This window comes from Eulemur rufifrons, chromosome 7, assembly GCF_041146395.1.
Source record: "Eulemur rufifrons isolate Redbay chromosome 7, OSU_ERuf_1, whole genome shotgun sequence".
NCBI lineage: Eukaryota > Metazoa > Chordata > Mammalia > Primates > Lemuridae > Eulemur > Eulemur rufifrons.
In genome coordinates this window covers 6,332,650-6,341,989 of record NC_090989.1, presented here as the reverse complement: position 1 = coordinate 6,341,989, position 9,340 = coordinate 6,332,650, and the positions used below count along the sequence as shown (strand labels likewise).

Here is a 9,340-nt window from a genome sequence, read left to right as displayed (position 1 = left end):
CAAAAAACTGCAGAACTCCTAAAATACCCAGAAGCTTTCCACATATTAAGAATCACCAACAGGTCAACGAATATTTACACCTAATTAACTATACTTTGCCATGTTAATACATCTTGTTGATATCTGTAGCTTTCCAAAAATTTAACGTTATTACCTTAAAACATCCAAATACAATACCCCCACCTAGTGGATGAGAGAAAAATGTGTGGCTTATTTTCGTTGTGAACAATATCATCATAAATAAGGAATTAAAACTACAATTAACTTTTTACAAGTTTATTCTGTTTTGTCACCCTGAAAATATACCCCCCCAAAGAAGTAAGCTACAAAACAGTGCAGGCTGCTCCCCTTAAAGGAACAGACAGGTAACATACATCACGAAACATTCTTTGGGATCATGTATAAATGTTACTCTGAATCTCATTTGTTGTCATCAATTTCTTCAGTATTTCTGTGCTCTGGGGGATATTCTGGAAAAAGAGAAAAAAGTGAAGAACACATTGAGAACAAGAATTCAGGCAGAGGCAACGTACACGCCCCAATCCCCACCTCTGGACTTAAAGAAGACAGCACCGATGGAACCAGCACAGCCTTTCCTTTCCTCTTCCAAACAAAAAGCCAACGAGGTAACACATGACAGTGTGCCTTGCCCTTGCCCCAAACCCTCTGGCGGCACCCCCTGGCCTCGGAGGGAAGTCTACGCTCTAACCCAGCTCATCACTCTAACCCAGCTCATCGTCCCCACGTGATCTCATTGTCCCCACGTGATCTCGTCCTCCCTTCTCCATGGTACCACACTCCTCACCACTCTCCTCAAACTTCCCACTCTGTGCTCACCGCTTCCCTCTGCACATCTAAGATTCGTCCATCTTCCAAACCTAGCTAAACTGCCACTTTCTCCGAGAAGCGACTCCTTAAGTTAACCTCTTTGCTCCCCTTGGTGTCATGCAGCTCGGTGCTCTTTTCACTGCGCCCGGGCATTTCGACCACCTGCACCACCTGCACCACCTGCCAACCAGGCAGCCGACTCAGCTCTGGGCGCCCCACAGTGCAACCCTGTAGGGCGCGCACTCAAGGTTATTCCACGCTGCTCAACAAACAAATAGACACAATCAATGAACTAACGCAGGATAACGGATTTGGTCATTAAGAAAACAGTACTTTACATCTCTCTCTCCCACAAATCATCTTCAAAGCAAGTGATGAAAACAGTAAAATGTTATTTAAATTTCCCCTTCAAAGGATATTCATAAAAGCTGACAGTTTCCTTAAACCCTATATGACAGGCGATTTACCATTCTCAGAATAAGTCCGAAGGTTTATGAAGCACCTGTGTGCTGAGCGCAGTCCTAGAGCAGTGAACAAGACAGCCCCAGCGCTGCCTTCAGGGCACTGGCCGCTACATTAAGCGGGCTGAGCCAATCAGCTAACTACATAAGCAAACAGAACTATCAGTTTGTACTATGAAAATAGGATGCTAAGAAAAAAATAACTCAACGTGCCAGAAAGATTATCCGTGACTCTAGCTAATTTGAAAGATATGCCTAAAGTATACCAAATTCGAGAGTTTTACAGTTTTACTCTTCATTAATTAAACAAATAGTTACTGAGGGCCTTCTTCTACATGCCAGGTATGTGGTGAACCTGGGATATGAAAATGAAAAAACATGGTCCATTACCAAAAGGAGCTGAAAATCTCTTTAAATTAGTAGGCAACTATGAGACCTGTGAAGTAAGCCAACTCCTACAAAACTTATAAAAGTCTTCTTAACACTAATGGTCATTCCAGAATAAAACAGGGATGTTATAACCTCTTTCCTTTAAAGAAGCAGTCCTTAAACTGGGGACTGTGGACTTTCAAAAAATCTTAGAAAAAGTAGGGGAGTCCTTAAAACTACCTGAAATTACAGGCAAAATTTTTTGTGAATGTGTTCTAATTTGTCTAGAAAACAAGCCCACAGATATAAAATAAGGGCGGGAAACAGGTTCATTATATAATTCTCTTATCGGCCCGTTTTAGTCCTCTGCAAACTTAGGTAAATAAATGTTATAATTTCATCCATACTATACTCAAAAATGCCTTTTCGAAAATTATAACCTTCCAAATTAGTTACAGAAACTTCTTGAACAGTAAAACCATCTGTCCACACAGACATTTGAGATTTAATTATACTACATTAATCTCTAAACAAGAACAAAATATTTCTCAAGTTATGGAAGTATACGTGGAAGAGACATCGCAATCAAATTCAAACTGCCAGATTAGGAAGCTTTACTTTGAGAAAAAAGGATCTCCAAGTGTTGCTTACGGTTTAATTTGACACCATACATTTACGTTTGTTATTAGGTTCATTACAATAACTCAGCTAGTAATTTAAATGAGTTAAAACCTGACCTTAACCAAACCTTTCAAGGTTCTGGAAGAAAGTATAGGCTTAAAAGCTTCAACTGTAATTAGGTCCAATTTCATCACATCAGTGTAACACAAGTACAGGACCGCAGGGATCTTCCATACTTGGCAGTAACTCAGAACTGTGGATATACAAGAAAAAACACTTAAGTTTTCTATTACATGATTTCTAAATTAAATACCTTTAGATAATAAAGGCTGCTTTTAAAGTAGTCATCTGTTGCCTCTTTTAATCGACGAGGCATTTACTACCATTTTGAACCAATTATAATGTATATTTTCTTTCAGAGCCAACTTATTTTCCTAATAATCTCTTGCTTTTGCAAACATTATATTTTGCATATCCTGAACATAATGTGGAGACAATTTCAAGTAGCTGAAAGATTAAAATTTTACTGACTACAATAAACACAGTAAATATATGTAAATAACAAATAAATACATAATGCGTAATGTAAAATATTTAGCCACTTCTCACTCTAGTAACCTTAACAGTAAAAGTAAGAAAAAAGTGTTAATATAACACAGTAACACTGAAAAATAAATGCCAATCTATTTTTCACTTGATGGTAGAATATAATTAGTGACAGTAATAAAAAAAATTAAGCCAAGAACTTTCTATTTTGATAATTAAAACATATTTTACCAACTTTTCACATATCAACAATTTACATCTAACGCTGACTTGCATTTTGAGTTATCAAAGACCAAAAAGAAACAGTGCAACTCTGAAGCATAACAGTTAAGCAACCTGAGCTGCTCATAAGGTAATTGTGTGCCTGGAAAATTTTAAAACTCAAATCAAACACACTGTACTTGCAACTACAGACAGTGAGGACTAACAGCAATATATTGGTATCAATCATCATTAACAAACTACCAAAAGAGATCAAAAAGATCTCTGATAGTGAAAGTAATAAGTATCAATAAAGCGATAACAAGATATAATGTAAATTTTAATACCACCTGCTGCAGGAAGATCATGTACGATATTCGGTTGTTCTAGCAGTGAACAACATACAGGGTCTCTGAAATTGTGTGTTTTTAGGGCTTTCAGGAAGGGAGAAGGAAGGCTGCCAGTAGATTCTGAGGTTTTATAGTCGGTAACATGGCGAGACGTGAGAATAGTTATCTGCATGTTCTTCCTTGGACAAGAGCCAAAAACCTAACACAAAATTGATTTCAAATTAAAAAAACATATAGTTTTGTTACACAATGGAAATAGTCCTCTAGTTACCCACCTAACACCACAGACAGTAAGACTATACGCTGCAGGGCTGGGAGTGTGAAACAGAACACAACCTTTGCTGCCCTGACCTGGGTTTGACCTCGGTCCTGCTTTCTAGTTGGGTGACCTTCCCCAAGTCTGAGAACTAAGGTCAGCACCATCTACTTCAGGGGCCTGTGATGTGAGGTAAATGAAATCACAAGAGCACCAGAGCAGTGACTACAGGACTATTGTCCAGAGGAAATGGGTCACCTGGACACACCTGACATCCATTTCCTCTCCCACCCACCAAAGACACCTGCAAAATGATTCCTATGAAACTCACTTTTTGAGTTACTATAATTGTATGCAAGTTTCAATTACTCTAGACCTCAATGTCCTCTTCTATAACTTGAAGACTCTGGATGTGACAGATTTCCAAGAACCCTTTTACCTTTTAATAAAATCTAATGGGATGTCAACAAAGAAAGCAGCTATTTTTTAAAGAAAAAAAAGAGTAGATTTTAGGTTACTGCACCTTGTTTGAAAATATTTCATGAAGATATGAAAATGGCTATTTCGCATCACAATATAGCTAAAGCTTTTATATTAAGTACCATAAGTGATTTGTAAAACTAATTTCATTATATCACAACTTTGTAAATAAATACAAAACGATTAACCCTATATATGTTTGTTACCAGGTATATATCATTTAAGAAATATAACATTACTCACAAAACCTATTTTTCTCCTTATAAAACTTATAGTCTGAATCCACAATACTTGAGAACTCTGTGTGTAATTATCAGGATTATGTGGCTGACAAGACAGAAACAGCAGGGGGACCCAAAGAGTACCCCTAAGGGAAAAAATGCTAATTAAAAATTTTGTTTTGGAAATGCATAATTTTACATATTTTCAAGTCTAGAATATATGTTTGTTCCACAGTACAAAAATATTTTTGACATTAACAGTCATGCTTCATAAATTAAAAATACAACAGCAACTTCTAAACCTTCTTAGAGCAGACCCGCTCCCCAGAAAATTCCATACTTGGCAGTAACTCAGAACTATGGCTATACAAGAAAAAACACTTACGTTTTCTATTACATGCTTTCTAAATTAAATACCTTTAGATAATAAAGGTTGCCTTGAAAGTAGTCATCTGTTGCCTCTTTTATATAAAGGCATGAATATAAAATCCTGTATATAAGATGGTTTACAGATCTTCTTAAACAACTCATTTAGTGAAATGCATTTAATAACTTTTAGTAAATGTTTCTAAGTGTGCCAACTTGTTTAAAATAGGTATATACCAAATTTCTTATTTCTAATGAATTTTAATACCCATATAAAAATACAGCTATGATTTACAATGAGATGCTACTAAGAAGCAAATAAGGCTTCAAGGGTCTGCTTCATTTAAAAATAATATGCAACTGCCCAAATTATTATTTTTCTCTAAAGTTCCCAGTCGATTTTTTTTTTTTTTTTTTTGAGACAGAGTCTCACTCTGTTGCCCGGGCTAGAGTGCCGTGGCGTCAGCCTAGCTCACAGCAACCTCAAACTCCTGGGCTCAAGCAATCCTTCTGCCTCAGCCTCCCGAGTAGCTGGGACTACAGGCATGTGCCACCATGTCCAGCTAATTTTTTTCTATATATTTTTAGCTGTCCATATAATTTCTTTCTATTTTTTTTTTTTAGTAAAGATGGGGTCTTGCTCTTGCTCAGGCTGGTCTCAAACTCCTGACCTCGAGCGATCCTCCCACCTCGGCCTCCCAGAGTGCTAGGATTACAGGCGTGAGCCACCGCGCCCGGCCCCTAGTCGATTTAAATTCTTCACTCAAAAATTTGTTTCACTGGGCACATACTATGTGCACAATTTCCCCCCAAAATGAAGACTCAATCTATTCATGCCTAATGCTAATAAAAATGAATGTGATATTTTGGAGCCTGGAGCGAGCAGCACACCTGTGCCACACCTCCTCTCCCTGTGGGTCTGCCCACTGTATTGTCATCGCTGTGGGTCTTTACCCTTGGCTGTGACATTGTTCCATTCCACGTGAGAAGCTTGTATGTCTTTCAAACAAAATAGTAAAGTGAGTGGGAAGAATCCAACTGTGTTCCATACTTCTATGACCTACAACCTTTAGCACAATGCTGATTCTATTTGTTAGGTTGATCATGTTAAGTAAGTTCTTTTATTCTTTAATTCCATAACAAACTCCTATAATGGTTTTAAGAAAAAAAAATTCCTTTCCCACATCAATGTTTGACTACATAGGTTTAACTGAAAAGATACTGAACCCTTAAAAAAAACACAAATCCTGTAGTCTAACCATTCACAGGTGTTCATTTCTTACCTTTTCCAGCCACTGATACTGTTGATCTTCAGCAACGTAGCAACTGCACTGACAAAGGAAAACCTGAAAAGTCAAATTCCAAGTGTTTGTCAAGTCAAATAAACTTTATAGACACCCTAAAGTGTCAGCATACATGTATCATGTGAATCCTAATATAATACACAATATAAAATATTATACAATACTTATTTTCCTGACCTTTGTATTTTTTAAAATTTAAAAGTCAAACCACTACTGGCAATTAGAATAAAGTGCACATAGACAGAACAACCAAGAGACTCGGCATATGAGACCCTGAGGTATACTACCAGTAGATACTATATAAGTGATGCTTAAATTACTACTTTTCAAACATACAAGTTCTACCTACCGAAGGATTGGATTTTAGATGATAAAACACACAAAAAGCCTCCGTAGGGGACAGATGTATAGTGTCTGTTGTTCTACACCATTCATTCCAGAGTTTAGCACAACCAACTTCTTCCCAGACTCCTGAATTCATAACAAATGATGACAAAAATGCTGTGGGAAAAAATTCATATTAAGTTAGTGTTTGGCTCTATAAGCTGCATTTTCTATTCAATAAAAAGTAAACTCAAGTTATTCTAGTATTTTAGAGTTAAAAGTGCCGTTCAAGACCCTCTACCTAATGCCACCTTTTGCAGAAAAAGAAACTGAGGCCCTCAGGAAGTGAAAGGCCACACCCTGAGTAAAACAGTACTAGAGCCAGGAATTGAGAAGACAGGTTTGTAGACAGACTTTTTACCATACTCTCACAGTGTAACACTCTTCTAAAAAATTTTAGGCCAGTGTAACTTTACAAAAATGAGTCAATAATTATTTATCATGTACTTACTATGTTCTACAAGCATTAGGGGTATCTTAATAGAGCAATATGCTTAACTGGGATTTCCCAATGCTCTCCTAAGAGCTTGTGAATCCCCTAAAAATATAAAAGTCTATGTGTGTACTCGTGCATGTACAATGTTCTCGCTAAACTCTATGTACTGTTTTAACTTTAACCCACCAAGTGAATTAATATATGCAAAGACTTCAGAACTTAAGTGCTCAAAAATGTTGGCAATTATTATTATTATTGTTTTATTTTTAGAGTGCTCATTATGTTCTCAAAGAAGTCTATTAACTCACAAACATCTAAGTAAACCTGGACACCTCAACACACTAGAATCAGTTCTTTTGAGTTGCAAGTTCCTGAAACCAAGAACATTTTCCTTAAATCTTATTTTTTAAGCTTATTAAAAAGATGGTATAACATGATCAGGAGATATATTTTACATATATTTTACTCAAGAACAAAGTTATTCTACTGTGACTTTTTTATTTATTTATTTATTTTGGCCTCTGAATCAGTTTTCTTTTTTTTCCCCAAAGTATTACGAGGATACAAATATTTTTGGTTACATGGATCACTTTTATAATGCTTGAGTCATGGTTATAAGTGTGCCTGTCACCCAGATAGTGTTCACTGTACCCATTACGTAGGTTTTTGCCCATCTCCTCCTCCCCCCTGGTTTGTAACTTCTTTTTCAAAGTAATGAACGCTTGAAATTTTTTATGATGGAAGGAAATAATAATTTCATATTTTGTTCTTTCAACAAAATGTCTAGTCTTCTGCATCTTCACTTACCTACTGCATTATTTCCTATAGCAATTATAAACTTGGAGCAAGGATATTTTTCTAGCAGAGAAACTTCCAAAGATGTTTTTGTCTGTCTCCGAAGGAGCCGCACCTCCCTAACACAAGAAACAAGATGAAACTAAAGCAACTTAAATATAATTAGTATCATATTATGACACAAGGGCCCTATGGGTATGATTCTGTAATAGGTAAAACACCCACTTTAATTTTATGAAGAACATAATTACGATCCATAAAAAAAATGGATTCAGACAACGATAACCAATAGATAAAAGTATTGCATGTTAAATGAAATTAGACATCTCATTTCATTTAGGGCAGCCCCCCTCCTCTTTTATCCCTGCTGACAGACTGGTTGTCCTGTCCTGTGTCCCACTCTGGATTTGTGTGATAGCTTCCTTGTGGTGTCATTTAACATGTGTCCATCGTCTGCATTTCCTGTAAAACAATGTTCATTTTGGAGGCTTGGTCAGATTCACATTCAGTATTTTGTCAGCAAGAATACTTTGAACCGGTACGTTCTATTTCTTATTGCATTTCATGCCCGGTGGGATGCTAAGAGTGATTGATCAGCGGATCAGGTGACAGTTCCCCATGAACTCTGTACAAGCCGAAACCAAGACTATGGACATGCTAAAGGAAGCCTTAGAAGCAGTATCTTTAAAGGACAAATCTGAAGCCAATTCCCCCACAACGGCTTCAGACTCACGATCCCACCGAAACACTGGCAGAGGGGCGAGCACCGCGCACACCGAACACACCTAGGGGTGGCGCCGACGCCTTGAGGATGCGCGGAGAGCCGGGGCGGGCGGGCACCCGCGTCGCGTGCAGTGTCCCGGGCGGGGCCGCGGAGGGCCGCTCGGGGCTCGCGCTGCGAAGGCCGCGCAGCTTCCTCGGCCGCGGGCTCCGTCGGGGCCGCGGAGCCCACGCGCTTTGCTCCAGCGGGAGGCCGGGCGCCGGGGGCCGGTCAGGCCCGAGCGCGCCGCCGGCGGCTTGCCGCCTCCAGATGCCTCACCTCTTCCGAGCCAGCTGCCGGCGGACCTCCCTGTCCTCGGGTGTCTCCCGCCTCTCCTCCTCCTCTTCGTCCTCGTCCTCCGTCCCGGCTCGGCACGGGGCCTTCACCACCTCTCCGAAGAACGTGGCCGCCATAGCCGGCCCCGGAACCGCCCGCCGCAATTGCGGCGCTAAGGAACTGCGCTCGCGCCCCTGGGCGGGGCCTCGCGCCCCGCCCACGGCACGACCACGCCCCGCGCACGGCCAGAGCGCGCCGCCGAGCCCGGGCCGCGTCCCTGCACCACGCCTGACCTCTGCGGCCGCGGACTCCCAGCGCGTTTTCTTCCGCTGTGTGAGCCCCGCGGGGAGAGCGAGACACAGGAGGACTGCGGGCTAGAAGGGCAGGAAGCGAGCTGGAGGGCGGGCCCTGTGGGAGCCGGGCGGGGCCTCCTGCCCCTGCAGGTAACTGACCCCGGGGCACGGAGGGACTCAGGCGCATTCTCCCGCAATCTGGAGCGCTACAAACCGCAGGCCTTTCCCGCCTTCTCTCCGTTTCCCTTTTCTTTCTCCCTTAGGAGTGACGGGGTGAACTTTGCACTTAAGCACCTTCAAACATCGATGGCCCAGGTAGGTGGCGGCCCTGGGGCAGTGCTGAGGGCTCACCGGCCGATGAGGGCGAAAAGCTGCACCTGGCACCTCGCGGCC

General features: G+C 40.6%; 1 protein-coding gene across 4 annotated transcripts; it reads right to left on the bottom strand.

Annotated features, from left to right (window-relative positions):
• Positions 1-265: 265 nt before the first annotated feature.
• PSMG1 (proteasome assembly chaperone 1) lies at positions 266-8,918 on the bottom strand. Of its 4 annotated transcripts, none has more exons than XM_069472286.1 (7): positions 8,658-8,918; positions 7,631-7,737; positions 6,353-6,504; positions 5,983-6,030; positions 3,377-3,575; positions 2,396-2,532; positions 266-470 (listed from the first exon to the last, which is right to left on the bottom strand). In XM_069472286.1, exons 1-7 carry the CDS (start codon positions 8,789-8,791, stop codon positions 396-398), a joined length of 852 nt encoding a protein of 283 aa, XP_069328387.1. In that variant the 5' UTR covers positions 8,792-8,918; the 3' UTR covers positions 266-395. The 4 variants fall into 4 exon arrangements, with proteins under 4 accessions (XP_069328387.1, XP_069328386.1, XP_069328389.1 ...); XM_069472285.1 differs by having other exon boundaries at positions 5,983-6,045; positions 8,658-8,791; XM_069472288.1 differs by having other exon boundaries at positions 5,983-6,045; positions 8,404-8,726.
• Between the last annotated feature and the right edge of the window lie 422 nt (positions 8,919-9,340).

Coding starts and splice junctions, on each gene's coding strand:
- PSMG1 (XM_069472285.1), bottom strand. CDS start 8,791: ATGGCGGCCACGTTCTTCGGAGAGGTGGTGAAGGCCCCGTGCCGAGCC. Junction 7,738..8,657: donor CGGCAGCTGGCTCGGAAGAG/GTGAGGCATCTG, acceptor TTCTTGTGTTAG/GGAGGTGCGGCTCCTTCGGA. Junction 3,576..5,982: donor AGTATCAGTGGCTGGAAAAG/GTAAGAAATGAA, acceptor ATTTTGTGTTAG/GTTTTTGGCTCTTGTCCAAG.